A 23,554-nucleotide genomic window follows, 5' to 3' on the forward strand; every position below is an offset into this window, starting at 1 on the left:
CAAGTTAGATGTTGAATGAGATCGAAAAAGCGTGTGGAGGTAATAATAAGAAAAAAAAATTGCATATATATATATGAACATATATAAAAGAAATAAGAATAGCATTCACAAGTTCAGAGTGTCTGTATGTGTGCACGCGCTCGTGTGTGATGCTCCTTACCCTGCATGGTTTTGCCGAGGCCTTGTCCCAGCTTCCAGCCATGTTTCTGAAGTAGCCGATGGCCGATGTTATCCTAGCGGGAGGGAAAGAAAAAAAAAAAAGGGAAGAAAAACCAAAAATATTCCAATAATAAGAAGCGCTTTTTTTGTTGCTGTTTTTTTTTCTTTTTTTTTTTCTTTTTTTTACACACACCTTCACATTCTCTCACACACACTAAACAACAACAAGCACACATGGCAGCAGGACTGTTTCTACGCCAAAATCTATGCGCTGTCGTCTAACTCATATTTAATATCATCAGAACTCCTTGTCACAAAAAACAAAAAAAGAAAAAGAAGGAAATTAAAAATAGGAAACATGGGGAAAGTAAGGCATGTAAAAAGTTGGTTCATCCGTTCATCATATAAAAGTACCCTGAATGATCAGGGGTCACCGTTACAGCAAAAATAGACAGGGGTGAGGATTTATTTATTTATTTTTAAATCTAGACGGTCAATGAGGCATTTGTTCATTCACCAAAACAAGTTCAAAAACAGCCAGCACACACAAACTGTAGGAAAAGTTAAATAAAAAATAAAATAAACTCCGAGTCTACTGATTCACTTTCAGTCTCAGAGTACGGGGAAGAGGAGGAGGAGGAGGGGGGAAACGCACGGTTATATATGTGCAGTTACATCAGGGCATATGTACATACATATATAAGCTGCGTCGGGCAGGGGAGAAAGGGAGAGAGGGAGAGATTAATACACAAAAGAGTAAGGGAAAAGAAAAGAGAAGCAAAACAACATCCTTTCTGCATCAACTTAAAAACTTCCACAAGCTTTCTGTGAGATCACCATGACAACAGGACCACCACGAAACATACAGTATGCAGCCAACAAGGAGGAGAAGAGTGAGACAGAGACAAACCGAAAGCAAGAGATGGAAAGAGAGAGAGAGAGAGAGAGACACAGAAAAAGAAAGAGATAGATATATATATATATATATACATACATACACACACGCAGAGGCCTCGGGTTACCATTTGGAGGCCCAATGTATGTACACGTGTGTGTGTGTGTGTGTGTGTGTGTGTGTGTGAGAAAGATAGAGAGAGAGAGAGAGAAAATGGGAGAAACATAAGAATTTTTTTAAAAACAATAATAATAATAATAATTAAAAAAAAAACAGAGAGAGAGTGTTGGGATAAGAAACTGTTCTAACACTTGATTTTTTAGGAGGGGAAATGGAAATAAAAATTAATGAATTACTTATAATAAAAAATTTAAATAAAACAATGCAACACTATATTTCATTACATCAAGCCATAAAATATTGTGCGAACCATTCCAAGCACACTGAATGGAAAAAAAGGTAAAATTAATAATAATTTCTAAAAAAAAAAAAAAAAATCTACGAAGAAAAACTAATCATAAGAAACATGAATAAAACAAAACAAGCATGCAGCATTTCGTTAACAAAAGAAAAAAACAAACGAAACAGAAAGGAGAGACGGCGGTGTTAGTACGGAGCGTATACTGAACGTATACAGGGAGGAAAGGGGGGGGGGGGGGGGGGGGGGCATGTAAATTTTTGATGGAGGGTTAGAGATGAGAGCAGGCACGGACGAGAGAGAGAAAGCACCGTTCTCTAAACTGAGGACGCAGGCGAGGGGACAAGTGAGGGCTGTTAAACCGAAGCAGGCCGAGCCATGAGAGAGAGAGAGAGAGAGAGAGAGAGAGAAAGGGGGGGAGGGGTTGGGTCTGAGATCCAAGGTGGTGGTGGTGGGGGTATTGTTTAGCGATGGACGAGCCGAGTTAGTGCAGGACGATGCCGATTGGATGGATGGGGTGGGGTGGGGGGGGAGGGTTTGTCAACCGGCTTAAAACACGCCTCTGGCAAAGTCACGCTATAACGTTTAGATTTGTTGAGGTCAACTCTACTCAAAAATAAAAAATAAAAAAATAAACGCCTGACCGAAATCACCTGGAGCCTTGGCGGATTTATTATTATTATTATTTCTTTTTATGTGCTGCAGGTTTGTAAAGAAACAGGGCGGCGGCTCTAATACAATCTTAGACGAACAATGTTGAGACTCTGATCTTCAGATCTTCCTGCATTTATACGCTGCCTTTGAATGTGTGCTTGCAGCGAGCCCTGCCCCGATGGCCTGCAATGCAGTGGTTCTGCAGCACTCTCTCTCTCCCTCTCTCACACTCACAAATCAGTGCAGTTTAAAAACGAATAAAGAGAGAACAGAGATGACCTCATCTCACCTATAAATCCAGGACCAAAAGAACAACAAAAAAAAAAATTTTTTTTAAATTTCCCTAAATATCCAATCAGAGTTATCTACACCACCGGACCCGGGGGCACCGAGACTGAGCAGCAGATGTTTGGCCACGTGACCTGGCACCGAGGGAGGCGTGTTTTGGGCGGGTGAACAGAATGAATGCGCTTTAAAAAAATAAATAAAATACATTTGAAAAAAAATTTAAACAGACAGATGAGAAGCCAACAACGCCAAAAAGGAGTCCAACAGCAGTGCAAGTGGAGTGAAAACATGTCCATACGAACCTGGCTTTTTAAACCCTGGCCTGTCAAAAGAACAGTCAAACGTCACACAAAAACGGAAAAGACTCTACATCTCTCTACTATTCACACTGACTCTTAAGGATTTTAAAAGCTAGTGCAAATGTTTTTGTTTGTTTTGTTCCCCCCACTACATTACGACAGTGACAGTGTCAGACATACACCAACCCACTGTCAGTCTGTAGTTGTAGAGATCAAAGAAAAAAGAAAAAATGTTATTATATTGTCCAAACAGGTACACTCCCACAAAGATAGAGTGTTTGGTGGGGAGAGAGAGAGAGAGAGAGAGAGAGAGAGAGAGAGACAGGGAGGTGTGCAATGTGCTGCTAATACGTCTGTGAGAGAGAGAGAGAGAGAGAGAGAGAGAGAGAGAGAGAGAGAGAGAGAGAAGAGTGAGAGAGTATGGAGACGATCTGGGAGACTGAAAGAAACAGGAGTGTCTAGGAGAGGAGAGAGAGAGATGTACATGGCAGCGGGTGTGTTACAAAACTCAATGTTTGTATCTATTTGTGTTGTTTCCAATTCTGCTCAATTTCTGTTTTTACGGGTTACAGTAAAAACATTAAGGACGGGAGAAGACGTGCTGTTCTGCACACATCTGTCAAAATTCAAGACGCCAGACACAACCTGCTGAGCGCTAAAACTTTGAAACGCCTAAAATTGATGCTGCTAAATCTGGAAAAACATTGGCTGGAAAAAAAGACTTAAATAATTGCGTCTAAATAAAAGACGTATCTGTTTCGTGCTCTAAGCAGAGATAAAATTTCATAAGGTAATATTAAATAAACTTCCCTCTCCCGTGACAGTAGCTCAGCGGTTAACACAATCACCTCATGTGGCTAAGGTCCAGGGTTTGAATCTTGCCTCTGGTGTGTGTGTGGTAGTACATGTATGTATACATGGAGTATATTGACGGCCACCCAAGTATTGTATTGTTACTCTCGTTGTTATTATTATTAGTCATAAAAACAACTATAAAAACATGTGAATATTGCTATTACTTCGCCTATGTGACTTTTTCTTTTTATTTTTAGCTTTTTTAATTAAGTCATGTTTGTATAGTTGGTTAAAAGTAAATAAAATTCAGTCATTCCAGCCTGTTCTGAGGGGCTACCACCTCAGACCTGTGGGAAAAACTGTGCATTGTAGGTTTCCAAATCGCCCTCTAGTGTATGAGTGTGTGTGTGTGTGTGTATAAACCTGTGGGTTGCCAGAGGTCAGGGTTCTTTGCCTGTCGACATGAAGTCATAAACCTCGGCATAAACCGTCCGCATGTTTTACCGCGGCTAAGAGAGTCGACACCGTATTGTTCTGTAAACGTTGATCTGTTTTACGCCTTTATTCACAAGTCCCGGTTTGACATGAACGCCCCTTGAGTGGTGCGGTCTTAGACCGGTCCTGGTACTTCAGCTTGGTCATTTTCTCAGCACGGTAAAGTCTTTTGGACTTTTATTAGTTTTTTACGGCTTCAGAACATTTAATAATCCGCCTATCTGAGAGAAAACTCCAGGAAATCAAGGTACGAGTGTTTATTTTATTTATTTATTTATTTTTATTATACAACATTTACACCACCAGTCAGAGTCTGGCATCATGAGGTCACCAGTAAGAAAGACACACACACAATGTTTAAATACTGATAAAAAATCTCAGACGAATGTCAAAGTGAACTTTTAGCCTAGCACAAGCTTGCTTAGCCAAGACTTACAGTCCGTTCGTAACTGAGAAAAAAAAAAAAACACTCGCTAAACAAATCTTGTTTTTCTTTAGTTAATTATATATAATATATTTATTCACAACTACGAGCCTGTGTATCGTTAGGTACAAGGCTCTTTGAATACAGTGTGTGTGTGAGGCACATGATTGGCCTCTTTGTATAAAAACAGTGTGTGCGGTCATTAAACGCGCCTCTGTCTCAAAACTAATAACATACAAACCTGTGTGTGTGTGTGTTTAAGACAGAGAGAAGGAAGGAAGTAGCTGTAGGTGCATATACCAAACATTAGCCCAGTTTCAGTGTGTGCGTATCCTTGTAGCTGCCCAGTGCACATCTCCCAGGTTTGAGAGGTTATTAATAACAAATAAAAAAATAAATTAAAAAAAAGAGAGAGAAAGTTGCATCATTGGAGATGAGATTCAATAATGACTGCGACCAGGATAACGCATGCAAACGGGGGGAAAATGTTAGATAGAAAGAGAAAACAAGAACAAAACAGAAAGAGAGAAAAAAAAAAAGCGCCAAAGAGAGAAAATATATTGAGTCAGATTTTAAGAACCACAGACCTCTAACTGCCTACAGATCACACACACAATGTGCGGCATTAAGAGGGGTACAGGGAAGCTGTGGAGTCTTACACACACACACTCTCTCTCTCTCACACACGGTTGAAAATGGCCGCCATTGTCGCAGTGTTTGTGAAAAGGAGCCCTGCTGTGGTTCTGGGTTCCAGAGCAGGACGCTGAAGGACAAATAAGTGTGTGTGGCTTTTTTTTTGTCCCCTTATTCAGGATGATTCTTTAACATGGTTTTGTGTGTGTGTGTGATGACTCTGCTATCTGCATCCCTCTATAGACAATAGCGCAGGAGCATCAATCTCTTCAGTCAGGCTGCTGCCAGGCCACGCCTCCGCTCTCCTTTTTCTCTCAGCCGTTCACGTGGAAAAAAAACGATGAACTGGGCTTTTCATTCCGCAGGTCATAACGACATAACTGATGCTTATTGTTGTCTGATTTGTCTTAAGCAGCTCTCTCTCTTACAGGTTTTAAAAACTATACTTGTGGTATCGAATAAACACTGAAATACTGTGTAACTTTGTGGTGTTGATCGATTTACCCACTAATTAACGGTACATTTAAAAAAAATTATTCTTGTTTCTCTTGTTTTCGGGGAAAGATTTACTTTGATTTTAGTCCTGTAATATTCTCCGTACAATAAACCTCGCTTTGTAAAATTTGTGACCTTCCTGCCTACTTTGGGGTTATTATCATCATCATCATATTATGTTCCTTTTTAAAGACGCCAATATCTGTATTTATGTTTGGTTTCATTTATATATAAATAAATTATAATAAAATAAATCATCATCTCTAAGTGCTGTACAGGATTTCTGAGATACAGTATGTGTTCCAGGTTACAGGATTATAAACTAACACATTAACAGCAACACTAGTTTATGTAAAAAGAAAAAAAAAAACAAATTTGAAAGATTTTTACATCCATGCTATTTCAGACAAGATAATTTACTACAATATCTATATTATTATATTGTCAAATTGCCCAGCCCTAAATTAAACTAATATTTTATATTATAAAAAATATTTTTATATATTTACATTTATATAATATTTTATATAATATATTTATATAATATTTTTATATATAAAAAAAACTTGCTACATCAATGTCTTTAAAGGTTTTAATCAAGTTATATCACTAAATCATTATTATATATTATATACATCACTATTTTTAATCTATAGGATGTACCATATAGATAAGTCTCAACACTTTGAGAAAAAAAAACGTCTTCCAGATATTAGAGTTCCAGTTATTGTATACATCATTTATTTTATTTATTTATTTTTGATTCCCTGCATGAACATAACATTACTGTTCTAATATAAAAGTAAATAAAATAACATTAGAGCCCGAGTCATAGACTGGTGCAGAGAGAGAGCTCCAGAGAGATGAGGAGGGCAGCCAGGCATGCTCGACTCTTCAAACTAAAAAATATATATATATAATTTTTTTTTATAAAAATTGAAGGGAAAAAAATAAATCAATAATTAAAAGCTGCCTGCGATATTATCTACATGCCTAGTCAGCGAATAATGCAGTCCCAGTTGCACAAGCACCATGCCAGCACATAATGACAGAGGGTACTGTACACCGAATCACTGTGTTGGAGAGACAGAGAGAGAAAGAAGAGACAGAACGTGTGAGAGAGACAGAGAGAGAGACAGTGAGATAAGCGTTACAAGGAGCCCCTAAAGAGACAGGAGTAGGAGAGCAGAGCGTGCAGATACAAACCGGGTCAGAGCTGCTTTAGCTAATTGGGGCCAATTCGCTGCAGGAGAGAAATGTCGAACACCCCAAGTTGTGTACAATACTGTAAATATCTGAAATTACTGTCCTACACAGACACTAACACAAAAACAAAACACATACACAGATCACTGGGGTGCAATCTCACTCACACAGACACACACACACAATCAGCCATTTTACAGACCAGACACACCCTCGTACACTCTTTGTGGAGTGGAGAACACACTGAATGTACAACACAAATGAAAGAAGTCGAGAATATGGTCGGCCACTAACTGATGGACATGCGTGAGGACACTATAAACGTGAAATAGCTGATCAGCCGCTCATTCCTCTTTCCTGACACTTCGCTGCGGCACGAAAGTAGTCTCAGACGCTCCTGTTTAAACGTTTGGCGGCGGGTTTTTAATGTGTATTGTCGATTTATGATTTAAGAAAAATCCTGATACCATATTAAATGCTTTCTGATTCTGTACAGTGATGCATGAACTTCCATGCAGGAGGACTAAAGATTTTTTTTTCTATCTTTATCCCATCTTTGGATATAAAAAGTCTACACACACATTAAAGATTTCAGGTTTGTGTGCGGGGCTACGTACGAAATTAAATTCCTTTGAAACTTGTTGGTTTAAATCGTTTTCAAAGGAACTCCAAACCCACGGTTAAAGCACGGTGGTGGAAGCATCATGGTATGGGAGATGTAAATTAAAGCTCTAGTTAAGCGTCTAAATATCCACCAAGCCAAAACAAACAAAAATTTCACGTTACAGAATGACTGTGATAGATTTAGACGCATCTTTGAGCTTAACTAAAGTATCAAATCTCCATACCATGATGCTCCCACCACCGTGTTTCACCTGTGTGTGCAGAGACTTTTCCCTCTTATCAAAAGTGAAAGTTTTAGGTAAGGGGTGTAATACTTACGTAACTAATATATTTGTGTAAGTTGTCTTTTTAATTAGTATTAAAAAAATTAACGCAGAAAACTGAATCTGATTGATTAATTGTAAACAATTCATACAAAAATAAAACTGTAATGGGATGTTTAGCTTTTTTTATCCACAGGTATTCGTATTTGTCCTACAGCGTGTCATCCACTCCACACTTGATAAAACAATGACACACAGGCCGTGAGCATGACGCCCCCCCATCACACACACAATTATCTTTCACACTATCTTCCACAGACACACACAGCACTCATACAGTACATCTGTGATCAAAAATAAAACAGTGTGTGGGGTTGATCACAGTGATTGGTACAATCCAACAGCTCCCCTCTCCTCCACCGTGTTACTATGGTAACGACGCTGAGGGAGGGGAGACAGAGCTGGGAAGGGCTCTACTGGACAGATAAAGGGTGATTTTACAGGCAATAAAAATAGACAAGATGGCGCTAGGGGAAAAAATGGGGGGCGGGGCTAACTGCAGAGGAGGCGGGTTATGAATTCTTAACTGCACCAATCATCCACTCATAAAACACACACATATACACATACACAGTCATTAATATAATCCAATGGTACGAGGTGAAGGGCGCGTCCTTACCGATTCTATGGGCTTGTCCAATGAGGCTTGTTCCAACTCCAGCTGGCCCTCGTCATACTGGTCAAAGTGATTCCCGCCCTGTGGCCACATACAGGCGAAAGACAAACGTTAGTGAATTAATAAATAAGACTGAGACCTTTATACTTTATATTAGTTTTAGGGCTGAAACGATTCCTCGAGTAATTCGATTACACTAAATGATCGAGGCAAAATCTTCTGCCTAGAAGCTTCTTTTAATTCATTTTAAAAAGCTTGTGTAACGTTTTTGCGCAATTATTTGTTTGGCGCAACACAGCGCGTTTCCGGATGCAAGCCGCCGGTAAACACAGACGAAGAAGCAGCGCTTACCCATAAAGCGGAAGGAGGCGCAAACAGTTAGCTGTGTATTGATTTGAGGGAGACTTCTGCAAAATGGAAGGGAGCAATAAAATCATATTAAAATTTATTTTCATGTGTGCCTTAGTTTTTCTTGATACTTCAAGTTATTTGAAATACCTTTTTTTAGTTTCTGCATCTAAGAAAAGGCTTTAAAACAAGAATGTATGGCACTGTAATGCACTTAATTTATCTCAGTCAACTTTAAGCTATTCCTTGTATTGTGAATAATGACTGTAAATTTTTTATAAAATGCTGTATGCATTTAAAAAATAAAAGTTGATTTTCTAAAAAGAAAACCAATTAATCTTTGTTTCTCATATATTTTACATTGTTGTTTATTTAAGCAAAAGTAAATTTTATCCGATTACTTGATTAAATTTTTGGTAGCATACTCGATTACTAAAATATTCGATAGCTACAGCACATATTAGTTTTATCCTGCGTATAGCCAATTGTGTTAATATTCTAGCACCTAGACAATGTTTGTTGGACTTATGTACAAATTTGACTTACGAACAATCTTTCGGAAAGGAACATCATTCGTATGTAGGGGACTTACCGTACTCACTTATTTACTTTCAACAAATACAGATCACTAAAAGGAAATTCTGTTTAATAAACCTTAGACCTGAAGGTCTTATTTTAGGGAAAGAAGTAAAAAAAAAAAAAAAAACTGATCCAGGTGTACAGACGGAACAGCTTCAGGCATGTGCAATAAGGCAGGTAGATAATAAAGTTAGGAAATAATGGCACCTTCCCGAGGAAGAGCTGACCATCAGATCATTAATTTCTTTAAAAGAGGAGAGATCATAATATGAGAGGCTCACTCGGTCACAACTAGGTCAAAATAAAAAAAACATGAAGAAAAAAAATTCACAACAGGGTGGTGTGAAAGCGGGTATATTTATCGTTTTTAATTTCTAAAAAATGAAATGCCCCCTAAAAAAAGTTTTTAGGGTGCTGGTGAATTCTCAACACTTTAGTGTTTAGGTAGGATGGTTTTCAAATTTCCTCCCAACCGTTCCCAAGAATGCTGTACCATGCTTAAGACAACGTTTTCAAGTGGATTTGGGAAAGGTACACATTATAGCACTCTCATTATATCAGCTACAAACTGCTTTTCCTTTTACCACCCTTTACCTCACTTTGTCTCTTGGTCACAAACTAAATAAAGCCACATTCAACCAGAAACGCATTTCCACACGGCCCTGGGTTAATTTCCTAATTCACATGCTTTACTCTGTGATTTTATTTATGTCTGGATCGGCTACGTCTGCCTTTTCCTCCGTCCTTCCCTAAGAAAATTACAGGCTGTGAATTACACACTGTTTTACACCAAACTCCGATACACTTCATCTGATTATTTTAACCCTGTTTGTATACGCACGCCCTCTACGCAGCTGTCGTCTCGCATGGGGAGAAAAGGACGCTTGGCTGTTGCTACTTGCAATATTTACTGTCGCACCACATGTCTCAGTGACCGTCCTGTAAATATTGAACGCCTTCGGCCAAAACGTGGTATCGGTGCTTAGAAGTGTCTTACCTTCTTGAAAAAGTGAATTTTTAGATAGAATCATGTAACATCATATTATTTATAATAATACTTAAAAAGCTTTTAATCTCCTGATCCTGATTGTTTATCAGATTAAAAGAAACACATTTGCTAAATACAGTTTCATGCTCTTTTATGTTTTAGTGTCCAAAACATTTTTGAATTTAAATCTTTCAACGATCTTAACTGTCATTCAGATGAAACTTGACCGATTTAGATTTCACATCAAAACACATAATACACTGAAAAAGCGTATTTTAATATGCAAGAATTTTACATGGTTACAGACACTACAGATTATTATTTTTTTTTTTACTTTTTAAGCTTTTTACCAAAAAACGGTAAAAGTGCTATCAGTTTTTGCAGGTCACATGCTACTTGACGCTTACAGAAATTTTTGTATTAATATTCATAATGAAATATGAATAATTAGCATTTTAAATAATTATTTGAAGCAAGACAGTACAATGCTGAAAAATGTCAGCATTGTACTGACATTTTTTAGTACAATGAGGCGCTACAGAGTCGTCCGGTATTAGTCGTTCTGTCTGGCTGTAATAAATGAACAAATTAAATAAAAAAAGCTGATTTGCATTAGATCAATTTAATCAAAAAGAGTCTTAATGTTTCAATCTCAATTCTACATGCTTAGATATGCATTTCCCGGGTTGCGGATGAGTTTCATTCCGGGAGCACGTTCGTAAGTCGGATTTGTTCGCAAGTCCGACAAAGTAAGTCTTAGAAACCTTCGACACCAATATAAAATGACAGTACAATGCTAAAAAATGTCCATTTTTGAGGCACATATAAGATCATATATCCAAAACGGCTGAAGTTAGCAACTTGAATTTTGCTAAATGGGAAGCAAAATTGGTCACCTCTGTTGCATAAACTTCAGAAGTAGCTTCTTTGCCACACACATTTTCTGTATAATATCTATAACATAAAAAATAATAATAAAATCAGAACCAATACTGTCTTTCCAAAATTATGAAATAATTTATAATAATAATTAAAAAAAAACTTTAGAAAGTACAGATACAAAGTTTGTCTCACTGACATTCCTTGAATACACATCGTTTAAGATTGATACACATGTATAGATTAAATTGTTTTATATTCTAGCTACTAATTTTAACAGCATTTAAATGTCCATATTCTGTCTCTACTGTGTGCCCAAACCTCAATAGCATCCCACTGACAAATCCGTCCCTCAAATCCCTGTCCTCATCTCACCTACATTCAAGCGGCTTTAACCAGCTTACACTCCTACTCCACACACACACACAAAAATCAAAACCACGAGACTCCAAACCGCTCCCTACTTTTAATCTGAATTGAAACGTCGAGGGGAAACAAATTAGCGCGGTTTAACACAGTGACATGGATACGTCCTGCGTTGACACGCGATGAACCCTGGAGCAAAAAGTACAGACTTAGCACAGATATCTGCTCCATGGAGAGCGCTTTTATTTATTTATTTTTTCCTGAGTGCAAACCGCTGGGAGTCTGAGAGTGAAAGGACGGGCCTGGTCTATTCAAAATTAGAAATCTGCCTGCCGACAGCTTTTATAAATAAGAGCGCAGACCAGAGATAAAACACTGCCTGTCGTAAAAAATTTAAATCACGGATTAAAAAAAAAATTTAAACGATCAATGTGTTCCATCTTTATTCCTTAAATACACTTCACTCCTTAACTAGCAAACTTGTAATCTTGGTCACCGTGAGAAAATAAAAGTGAGCATACAGGGCATGAATGCACATCAAAAACAATGAGGAAAAAATAGTGTGCGTGTGTGTTTACTTGACAATAAGTGTCACAAGAAAGAGAGAGAGAGAGAGAGAGAGAGAGAGAGAGAGAGAGAACAAACTCTCCAAATCCACCCACATCCACAGCCCTCAGCTTTTATTCCACAGGACAGAAAAGCACATGTTCATTTCTCATAATTGTATCCTTTTTTTTTTTTTTTTTTTTTAAATAAAACACCCATTATGATTATTTTGAACTCCATCCGTAATAGCTGCAATTACTTTCCATGATTCACAGCGTATGATTTTGACAACACGACACATCCATCAACTGTGCAGCAAGTGAAGACGTCTCTCATCGCTCTTTACCTACGATTTTATCTTTCTTGCAAAAGGTGATGAACAAAGCTCCATCAGAGTGAGCGCTACAGAGGCGTCCGGTATTAGTCGTTCTGTCCGGCTGTAATAAACAAAACAAAACAAAAAAAACTAACGGCTGGTGCACATTAGATCAATTTGTATTAATGTTTTAACACGATTTTCAATGAGTATTAATGTTTCAATCTAAATTTTACATTCTTAGATATACAGTACCCGAGTTGCGGATAAGTTTTATTCAGGGGGCATGTTCGGAAGTCGAATTTGTTCGCAAGTCCGACAAAGTGAGTCTTAGAAACCCATTTGACACCAATATACAATGTAACAAATAAACATACAAATGTCCTGCATTATACTATAAATTTGGTGACCAGCATGGTCAGCTGACATTGTTTAAGGTGACCGGGGATGAGGAGCATGGGAGGAGGGTGGACATTGATACGTGGTGTGTACTGCTCGCTTGAACGGACGCCATTTTTGTCTCAAAGCAAAACTGAGTTTCGGAAACATACTTTTTTTTTAAATAGCTGAACATTGTTGAATCCTTTTCAAAAGTTGAAAATAAAGAAAAAGAAACAACAACATAATCAGAAGCGCACACAACTGCACACCTTAAAGCAAACTGTTTACAGAGTGTTCAATTTAAAGATTTGTAAATATCACAGGTTGGAAGTTAGATAAGCAAATTTATGTAAAAACGCTCAAGTGGCATTGCGTCGGTTATATCATCATCCCCGGTTTGCACTATTTGCTATAGATGGCACTCTTACTACTCTTCCAAAGTCCATCTTAATAAATAAACATTAAAAAAAAGTATTTTTTTATTGTGTTAAGTAAAATCCTTTAAAAAAAAATTATAAATTGCAATCCACTATTAGTCATGAATTAGTTTCAAGGCCGTTGTTTGCACACATCTGGGTTCTGTGAGCACAAAAGAATGCGAGTTTCACACTGCCAGGTTTCAGACACAGGATCTGAGATCAGCACTTCAGAGTACTTTATCATCAGCGCTTTCGGTTTTATTATATCTATTTAAAATGTCAAAGGAAATCAAACTGAAATAATGCATTCTCACTTCAACATGGTACACTGGATTTAAAGTGTGGTAAGAAAAAGAAAAAAAACTTCTGCCCCTGACATCTTAATTTTGAACACTGGCTCAGAAACAGCGGTGCATGTCAGCGTCTCGGCCAGAACAGGGTGAAGGAATGCTGATCTTGGCAAAGAAACGATGAGGGTAAGCCCTGAGGCAAGGAAATGTGAGAAAGGCTCCCCATGCCCCTTTTAGTTCAAGGTATTTCCCAGCTGACGGGATTTTTTTTTTTTTTTATAAACACAGCCAGGAATACATCGGTGTCTGTGTACTGAGAGATCAAACAAGGTGGAGGAAAGCGTGTAAACCATCTGGGGAAAATAAAAATTAAATAATAAAACGATTAATAAATAAAAAAAACAAGTGGAAAAGTTTAAGATTTAAGCCACGGCGGTCTGGGGTATGAAAAGTGTGTCTGTGTTTCACAAAGCAAAGCCAACACAACTTAACCCTGCATGCAAAAAATAACAGACAGAAAGACAGACAGCACAGAAATTACAAAGCTGAACAATGACTCATTTGCTGCAATATTTCAATTCACCAACCATATAAAGACCTTAAAACTCTACAGTCAAGCTACTTTTGTCTACTTTCCGGCCCTGTTAGAGAGAGAGAGAGAGAGAGAGAGAGAGAGAGAGATAACACAATGTTTAGATCTTTTTGCTTCATTAGAGCAACTACAACATTTTGAAAGAAAAAAATACAGCTTTTTTTTAGAAATGGGAATCACCCGATACTATATTATATCACGATATCCGTCTGCTGATACGATTTGTATCGTGATTCTCTAGTATCACAATTTTATAAATATCCAAATCTTTTCAGATTTTATTACAATTCTAAACAAACTTCACACTCCGACCACATGGGACGCTGTACCGCCTGCCAATGTGTGAATAGTTTGGAGCGCCACCTGGAATGGCAAACATACTACTAAATTAATCTTTTGAAAAATACATTCTAGACAGAGTTTCATGTTATATGACCTGACACAGAAAAGAGGGGGGGGAAAAAACGCTAAAATATTAGAAAAAACGTAACTGTATCGTCTCTGAACTAGGGCTGCAACTAACGATTATTTTGTTAATCGATTAGTTGGGCGATTATGTTTTCGATTAATCGGATAAAACCTAAGCGCTTCTTTAATTTGATATTTCGCTTATAACTATAAAAAAAAAAACAGGGTTTTATTTATGTATAAAAATAAACTTTAAAAAAATGCAAAAGCCACATATAGAGTTTAATAATCTTTAATTTTGACATTTTAAACCTTAAATAAAATGTAGTATATAATATATACAGTATAAATATAGTTTAAAAAATACACTGATATATTTAGTTAATAAGATACAAACAGCTAAAATAATGTAATTTTTTTGTAATAAAATGATGTATGCATAAGTAAAACCACAGTAAATTACAAGTTAACTTTGTAGTGGACTATAAAAAAAACTGTAGAAATGCAAAAAGCTAATAGTCACAAATATACTGTTATTTGCATTCGCTGAAAACCACAACAATCACTAAATGTAATATTCTACTGTTATTCACACCGTGTAAATTAAGCTGATCTAAAATAGCGCCGTTTAACTAATCACTATTGCTCATGAGGTGATTGCGCAATGTGATTCTAGCGAGTAGCACGTGAACAGATCTAGCGCGACTGTCCCGAAGTTAGCAAACAGTTTAAACTAAAAGCACTTCAACTTTTACACGATGGAGAGATACAGTTTCCCGACCCTGCTGACGTTTCGCCATCCGTAACACCAACGCGTTTTCTCTTTAAGTGTTCGTGCATGACATGCCATGAAAGCTCGGTCTTGCATAGCTTGCAGGTTATTGTCCTCTTAGAGGCGTTTAATGTAAATCACTCCCATACCTTGGAGGACTCGGGGCGCGCGCTTTTTCCTGCAGACGCTCCTGTAACCTCCATTGCGCGAGCGGCTGTGTATCTGTGTGTATTTGTGCATCTTGTGGTCGCGCGCCTCAGTGACGTGAGCAGCCCAACTAATCGATAACGGCATTCGTTGACAACGAATTTCATTATCGATAATTATCGATTTTATCGATTAGTTGTTGCAGCCCTACTCTGAACCCATCCTTCTGAATTAACTTCAATAACACCCTAATAAGTAGATATTAGTAAAGTAGGGGAAAAAGGATAAATAAAATAATCGATTCAGTATGAATCGCGATTCTTTTGTGTGGTGATTCACGTATCGCTGCACTGACTCCAGAGTCGACTGTTTAAAACCTATTACGTTTACAATGGAGGTGAACCGGTCGATCGGCCAGTGACCAGAATTGACCCGATTTCAGTTTTCAGCGGATCAACCTCAGTCGACACAGAATTTAGTCTTAAAGCCTTAAAGCTGTGAATCACAAGGAAACTTTTAAATTGATTTAAGTTTTGTCTCAACTGACTATTAAGTAAATAGAATGACACAAAATTGTATGTCTGATTTGCCTCGAGCTTTTACAGAGCCTTACAGACATGGGGGAGGAAAAAAAACGAAAGACAAAAATCTGAAGGGTAGAAAAAGAAAAGGGAAAGGGGGTGGGGGGATGGGGACATGGAACCCGAGTTAAGTTTTGCGAGATCCTGCAAACATTTTGTGGAATCCTGCAAAACTTGACTCTTCAGCATTCCAGATTTCTTACAAGATCTTACAAGTACAAAAAAGCTACCAGCGGTGCTGTCTGTTCAAATTTCACATTTTAAACAGTGATGTTAAACCCCCCCCCCCCCCACGACGATACTCCTTTACGTGGCACTGGTGCACCAGCTTACATTTAGTAACTTGGCAGACACCCTTATCCAGAGTGACTTACATTTTTATCTTATTATACATCTATGCAGTTGAGGGTTAAGGGCCCAACAGGGACAACTTGGTGGTCGCGGGATTTGAAAATGGAACCTTCTGAACCGTAGTCCAATGCCTTAACCACTGAGCTACCCCCGGCCCAAGAAAAATCTCGCATAACAAGAGAATCTCACCGAGTAGATAAAAACAGGGAACTAATTCTAAATCAAAACCCGACCCAGTGAAGCGAATTGACAAAAAAAAAAAAAAAAAAAAAAATTAAATCACAAGGATCTTATTATTCTAAAATCACAAGGGATTTAATCATAGATTCTCTCTATGAGGAAGACACCAGACGACCCCAACAGCTGTGAAGTCGAACGACTTGTCCGTTGGTCCCTGCAGCTTTAAGAGCGATAAAAATAAAGTGTGATGTAATTTTTAATGCGCATTTCCTTTCCTCTTAGTTCTTAACTTCGATAAACCTTAATAAGCAGCTGCTTGACTTCGAAATCAGAGAAAGCAAAACCCCATCTCACGCTCTCAAACGTGTCTGTGCTTCCTTACATACAAAGCTAAAACCTATTGGTGTGGATCTTCTTGTCCCTTTGTCGATGCCGCCATGTTGCTGGTCTAGTGCGAGTGACAGTGTAGGTGGCTGTCAGAGCTCAAAATAGACTTTCTGTAAAGTAAACTGAAAAAACAGGGTGAAAAAAATGTGATACAGTTCCAATCACCCTGATGTGACATGAAATATTATTTCAACTTGACACTTTTTTTCTCTACCCAATTGTTGTAATCTGTTTCAAACTCATTTCATTTAGAGATTCTTAGACGATATTCGTGATACATAATTAAATAAATATCCATCATGCAAAATTTATAAACCAAACAGTCTCAATAGGAAACTTATTCCATGTGACTATCGCAACCTTTATCAGCAGAGATCATTTATTAAGAGGTTTGTTAAGTGTAGAGTAGAGGTTCACGACACACAGACACATTTATAGAACGGTGTCCGACTTCCCACGGTGTGGCAGGCACGCCGACGTGATATAGATTATATATATATATATATATATATATATATATATATATAATCTATGAGATGGCGCATTAACTTTGTACCAGAGCATTTATTAAGATGTGTGCTCAGGACATATGGGAGCTCCGGTTCATCTGCTGACTTAAAAATGTAAAAATAGAGACCGAGTTTAAAAAATGAGACTGGTTTAAAATTAGTCATTTTTCGGCATAGTAACACGGGAGCCTGAGATATTTTCTAGAATAAGGCTAAAAATAATAAAAGTCAGCCGTTGTCTATTTAGAGCATCGTGACAGCTCGAAAGACAGAAAGATATATAGGTAGTCCCCGACTTATGAACATTCGAGTTACGAATTTCCGCAGATAAGACCGGACTGCGGATATATTTTCAGTTCAATCACAGACTTAGCTTATGTGTATTGTACAAAAAAAATACTACTACTACTACTACTAATAATAATAATAATAAACACTGCAGTGCCCCGGATATCAATATTTACAATTATATACACCATTTTCAGCGTGTAAGTGAATGTTTAAAATGTCCAAAGTCCCGTATATTGTATGTGTGTGAAAGTTGTAACTCGAAAGTTGTAAGTCGGGAACTTGCTGTACTTAAATCTGAACCTAAACACGGATTTAACCTTCGAGTGTCATTGCTTGTTTGTTTGTATTAGGGTTTTTGCCATATCAGCTTCACAGGCTGTTTCATGGCAGATACATTCAACCAATTTATACAAACCAACATAATATAAACTTAAAGATATAATGTAAGATATAAGATAAAGATATAATGTAAGGGATTTAAATGATGTAAATATTAAAGCACGTTTTGTAAGTCGTTCTGGATAAGAGCGTCTGCCAAATGCCTAAATGTAAATGGTAGCTATATACATTTATTTATTTGTATTTTATTATTTATTTTTTATTTGTTTGTACTGGATAAATAAATAAATATCACATTATAACCTTGCCTTGGCCAGAAGAAAAAGATTTTATACGAGGTTCTTTAGATGCACTTTTGCTAGACATTTTTCTGGTTTCATCTTGCAGAATAAGTTGTCCATCGTAAAAGAGTACAAACTAAATCATAGTCACCTTTTTCCCAGCCCTGCTACAGTTCAAATTCCAATCTTTGACACGTAACGTACTTTAAAATAACTATGTAGACGATTCATAGGTTTAGACAAAGCAGAACTTTTTTTTAAGTACCTACAACTCAAACACAGGTGACAGTATGATATAGCTGCATGAGCTTGATAGAAAAATCTCCACTGCAGGTCAATAACAAAGCACATGTACACACAGTTTATATAAATTTGAAAATATGTTTTAAAAAAAAAAAAAAAAAAAAAAAAAAACAGTAAATAATTAGGTCCTCCAAAAGCTCTTATTTCCATGCTGAAGCACAAAACAGGCACATCTCACACAGGCTGTGTTTTAATTTACAGTCCTGACTTCCACATTATAAATAAATAAAACAATCAGAATGCTATCGATCACAGCTAGATCTGACTCTCATTAAACACCCTATATCTTACTGCAATGTGCACACACAACACGCATTGCTTCATTTTTCCGCCCTCACAGCCACGAGTGACGCTGAGGTCAATCACCGAGAGTTAGGTGACATTTCACACACGATCCCACATGTCGGCTTTACATCTGTGTAACTCATCCCGGGAACTGACAAGCAGGAAGAGAGACAGAAAAATAAATAAATAAAATAAATCACAGAAGCCTTACGGTTCTACTTCCATATCTGATGCGATCCCGAGTACGCTGTACAATTTTGAGACCACATCTTGGGCACAGTTCCCAAGCATGGAACGATTGTGTTCACACTGATCAAAAAAAAAAAAATTAACCAGACCCTAATGTGACCGACTTAGCCATGTTTGCTTTAAGCTTCTGTGGTCACCGTCAAAATGACATGTCACTAAAGACAGATGGCTTCAGCGTGGGAACGCAGGCTCAGGACTTCCGGTCATACTTTCACCCGATCTGCTTCTGATACCTTCGCGGTACCGCAAATCACCCAGGCGTGTCTGAAATGCTCTCTTCCCTGACACATCATCGAAACGTTGTTTCACTTTCTCTACTGGATCCAGCATGTTAGTTTTTTGTTTTCTTTTATGTTTTAAACATGAACCTCATCTCTCATTTCAACTTCTCTTAAAAAGGTATTTCTGACAAAGCAGAACCGCCAACATGTTCTGATACTTTTGCCTACATAGCTGAACGACACATGGGGGGAAACCTTCGAGCTGACCTCAGAAACTCAAAGCGGGACATAGAGCTGTCAACAGGGCCAGCGTTCTGCCAGAGGAATGCCACAGCTGTGCCAATCTCCAAACCAAAGGGCACAGAGACCTGAGAATCATCATCAAGGTCATCCAAATAAAAACAAAACCAAAAAAGAGGGTTGAGTAAATCTGGGCAAGTGGTAAACCAGGAAATTCCAAGCTAGTTGACACACAACTAGCAAACCAAACATGCCTGCTCATTGAACGGGCGGGGCTTCGAGAGGACCAGCGAGACAAAAAAGTAAATATGAATTGCAAATCTGAACAAATACATGCACGCAAATCTCAGAGACGAGAGAAAGAAAAAAAAAAGAAAAAAAGAGGCCAGGTGAATTGATATCCCTGTTACCGACTCAGACATCACTGGATTTTATACAAGAGGTACACTGAATTAATTAAAAGAACAATAAAAAAGAAACTAAATAATAGTATTTTTTTAAATAATATTTTATAGTAATATCTGCTTTGTGTGTATAATTCCGTAACTCATGACTGTATGTGTCGAAACAAAAGGTCAAACACTTCTTTACATCTACAAGTGACCTACACACAGACACACCTATTTCTATAACTCTCTTAAACTTTCTTTAGATGCTGGAAAGTCTATACGTTTATCGCAGAGAAACAGAATCGGTTTCCTCCACTAAAGTGACAGGAGGGGGGGGGTGGGGACAACTGGGCAGTTGGACGACCCGTCGCGTTTCGTGATTGACCCGAGCTGAGCATTTGTTCGACGTGAAAGACCATCTGTCTGCGGAAAACAGCATCTCATCCAGACTTCTCTCTGAAGTGGGTGGCTGAGAAGCTGAATTTACAAACTGCTTATCAAAGCAACACACACACACACACACAAAAAAATTATAAAACTGACACACCTTCAGAATATCAATCCAGTCTTTTCTTAGTTTGTGATTATTTTTAAAATAAAATAAAGTTGTTCCTCGATCAAGTGAAACACTATTGCGAAAACATGAGATCAGGTAAATATATACCAGACAAGCTTCAAGTCTAAACAGAAAACAATTCCAGCATTATAAGTACGAACTTGCAAATTGGCTATGCAAAAACACACACAAGAGAGGCATTGTACTGGGTAAAGGCGAAAGAGACGCATTCAGCGTATAAAACAGCTCCCGACTTGGTGCCTCTGTCACTCTGAGCCCTTACGCAATGTTATTCCTAAGAAAAGAAGCCCAAGGGAAAAAAATATATAGTGAGTGTCTAAACAATTACTAACGACTGTCATGCACTCTCTAGGGCTCTCCAGCTCACACAGTTGCTGCTGGTTAAACAAGTGGAAAGGGACAGGATCTGCTGTCCACTTAACACGTATGTGCAAAGGGTTACTGATCTGCATAAGTGCAAGCCATCAAGAAATTGACTTATTTGTCCCCCAACAAGCAATGACCGATCACAATTAATCAAAACAACCAATCACTGATAATCGCTGATCATAAGGACCAATCACAGATCACCGCTGTTTCCAATAACCAAACATCCATTCCAAATGATCAGACATTAATTACCACTAACTCCAACGAGTAAACACTCATCTCCAAAGTGGTTCCAAACAACCAATAAATCGCCGGCCTCCCGCCCCAAAAAAAAAAAAAAAAAAACCTCCTCACACCGTCTCCAAACGAACAATCATTCATCACCACTGGTGATTGGTCATTTGGAACCATCGCAGACACTCGTCACCAAAGTGACTCCGAACGACCAATCACTCGTCGTCCCCTGACTTCTAATGTCCGATTATTCGTCACCATCATGGTTGCAAACGACAAGACATTTATCACCACCTTCGTTCCAAACGACTAATAATTCACTGTCCCCTTTGACTCCAAACGACCAATCGCTCATCGCCAGAGAATCTCCCATCACACAGAACGATCTGTTTCACCAGGCTGAATGGGGGACATGTCCCCTCACTAACACAGCTTTATTTTCTCGACACAAAGTTTATTAACGTAGAAACATAAACATAACTCGCCGCTTTGCGCTCTGTCCCCAAAGTCGGCCTGTTTCTGCTAAGAAAGCATCGTAGCTAACTATTAGAGGACTATTATATTCATTCACAGGCTTCATTTAACTCCTCCTACACCTGTGACGTCATCTGGGGGATTCTGGCTCGTGCCTGGGGGATGCATTAACTAGTTTTCCCTAAAGCAAATAATAATAATAATAACAACAATAACAACGAGACAAAAATGCAGGCTGTCCTGCACAAATGTACTAATGCAGATTTAATCTTTTTTTTTAATTAGTTTAGGAAACTCATAATTAAATCAATCATTACAGACAATTTGAGAGAAAACTTGCTAACAAAAGGACAAGGTGCGTTTGATGGATTAGCTAGCTTACATGCTAGCACAGCTGACGGCATTATTCTTTATATATATATATAGTTATATATATAAATATATATAACTGTTTGCTTAAAATGTAAGCAATTACCAGACAGACTTGTATTTTATTGGTCTTTAAACCTATACACTGTCTTTGTAAACACAACAAATCCCATTCTGACCCATTTTTAGATATAAGTTCTGCACCAGCTGCTTAATAAACGAATTATTTACCTCAATACCAACTTTAAATCCATATAATAAAAGGTTTCACACTATTTAAAAAAACAATAACACAAGATTAACCTACATTTATTACTGTATTAGCCGCGCTAGCTATCAAGCTAATGCTAGTTTAGCATCTCTAGCTAGCTAACAGCTAGCTCCCTCAGCGTAGCCGCTCCTTAAACAACCTTAAAGAAATAAAAAGTGCCGCAGAATCGTCACCGTGCACAAATCTTCATTTTATATCGCATCGTTTTTGTTCGTTTTTACCTGGAAATCACGTTCTTCGTTGAACCTTGAAAATCTGTCAGCCATTTTGTCTCAGCTCCTCTCTGTCTCTCTGTCTCTGTCTCTCTGCTCTCGTTTAGGAATCTTTACGCCTGGAACGCCGAAAAGGGAAAAAAACGACCAATCACAGAGCGAGTTACGTTGATTGATGGGTTTATGATCCAATCAGATTGCACACACGGAGTTGCCGTTTGCTTACAGCGTATATTTGTGTCGACTTGTACGTTTTCAACTCGTGCTGCAAAGGTTGTAATGTATAGCTATCTTTTTGGAGTGTGAAAACTTTTTTATGAATCATAAGGTTTAAATAGCATTCTGCTTTATCCCCTTATTTGGTCAATATTTTGGTAATGTAATTTTCCTACGTACTGTACAGAGCTGTAAATAAACAAGAGGCGGCCCCTAGTGGTGGATTTAGGTATCTACAGACGACTTTGCTCCCTGATGATGTTTTATTGCTATTTCATAACATAATAATAATAATAAACAACTTTTTAATTAACTGTGTTAACTTATTGTCTACATATATATTTATGTAAATATTTTTTACTACACAGATGTCCATATTTTATAGCCAGATTGTATAGTATACATTTATACTGTTAGTATTTGTTATTTTATTTTATTTCCCCTATTTTTATTTTATTTTACTTTATTCTGTTTCTTAATTTTTAACTTTATACTGTCCACTTGCTGCCGTGGCAAAACAAATTTCCCACTTGTGGGACTAATAAAGGTTTATCTTATCTTATCTTATCTTAAAATGTTTTGTAAGTTAAGGGTAAAAAATATTTTTATATATTTCATAAAAATTATATATATATTCCAGCAAATACCCATTTCTAGATGTTATTTATCCAAAGCATTACCACAATTTGTTAGTACATATTTTTTGCACTTTGTTTTATTTGTGTTATTGAAGCTCTGCAAATACTACCACGATCATACAAAATGGAAATAAATACACTGGTCACCACTGGCCTCCACCGACCCTACCTGGACTACAGATATCAGCCATAACATTATGACCACCGCCTCATATTGAATAGGCCACCAAAAT

At 37.6% G+C, this 23,554-nt stretch overlaps 1 protein-coding gene across 5 annotated transcripts in view; it reads right to left on the reverse strand.

The window, feature by feature from the left end:
• Window positions 1-22,588, reverse strand: part of gpatch8 (G patch domain containing 8) — a 37,695-nt gene extending 15,107 nt beyond the window's left edge. For 2 of the 5 annotated variants that reach the window (XM_053514669.1, XM_053514670.1), the window contains exons 1-4: window positions 22,477-22,502; window positions 8,328-8,405; window positions 2,717-2,736; window positions 161-233 (exon numbers count right to left, since the gene is read on the reverse strand). In XM_053514669.1, the coding sequence (XP_053370644.1) occupies window positions 161-167 (7 nt within the window). In that variant the 5' untranslated portion in view covers window positions 168-233; window positions 2,717-2,736; window positions 8,328-8,405; window positions 22,477-22,502. Of the gene's footprint in view, window positions 1-160; window positions 234-2,716; window positions 2,737-6,761; window positions 6,799-8,327; window positions 8,406-22,476 lie in introns of those variants that run through there. The other 3 variants (XM_053514668.1, XM_053514667.1, XM_053514672.1) reach the window with 3 other exon arrangements.
• Window positions 22,589-23,554: the final 966 nt, after the last annotated feature.

This window comes from Clarias gariepinus, chromosome 16 (assembly GCF_024256425.1).
Source record: "Clarias gariepinus isolate MV-2021 ecotype Netherlands chromosome 16, CGAR_prim_01v2, whole genome shotgun sequence".
Classification (NCBI taxonomy): Eukaryota; Metazoa; Chordata; class Actinopteri; order Siluriformes; family Clariidae; genus Clarias; species Clarias gariepinus.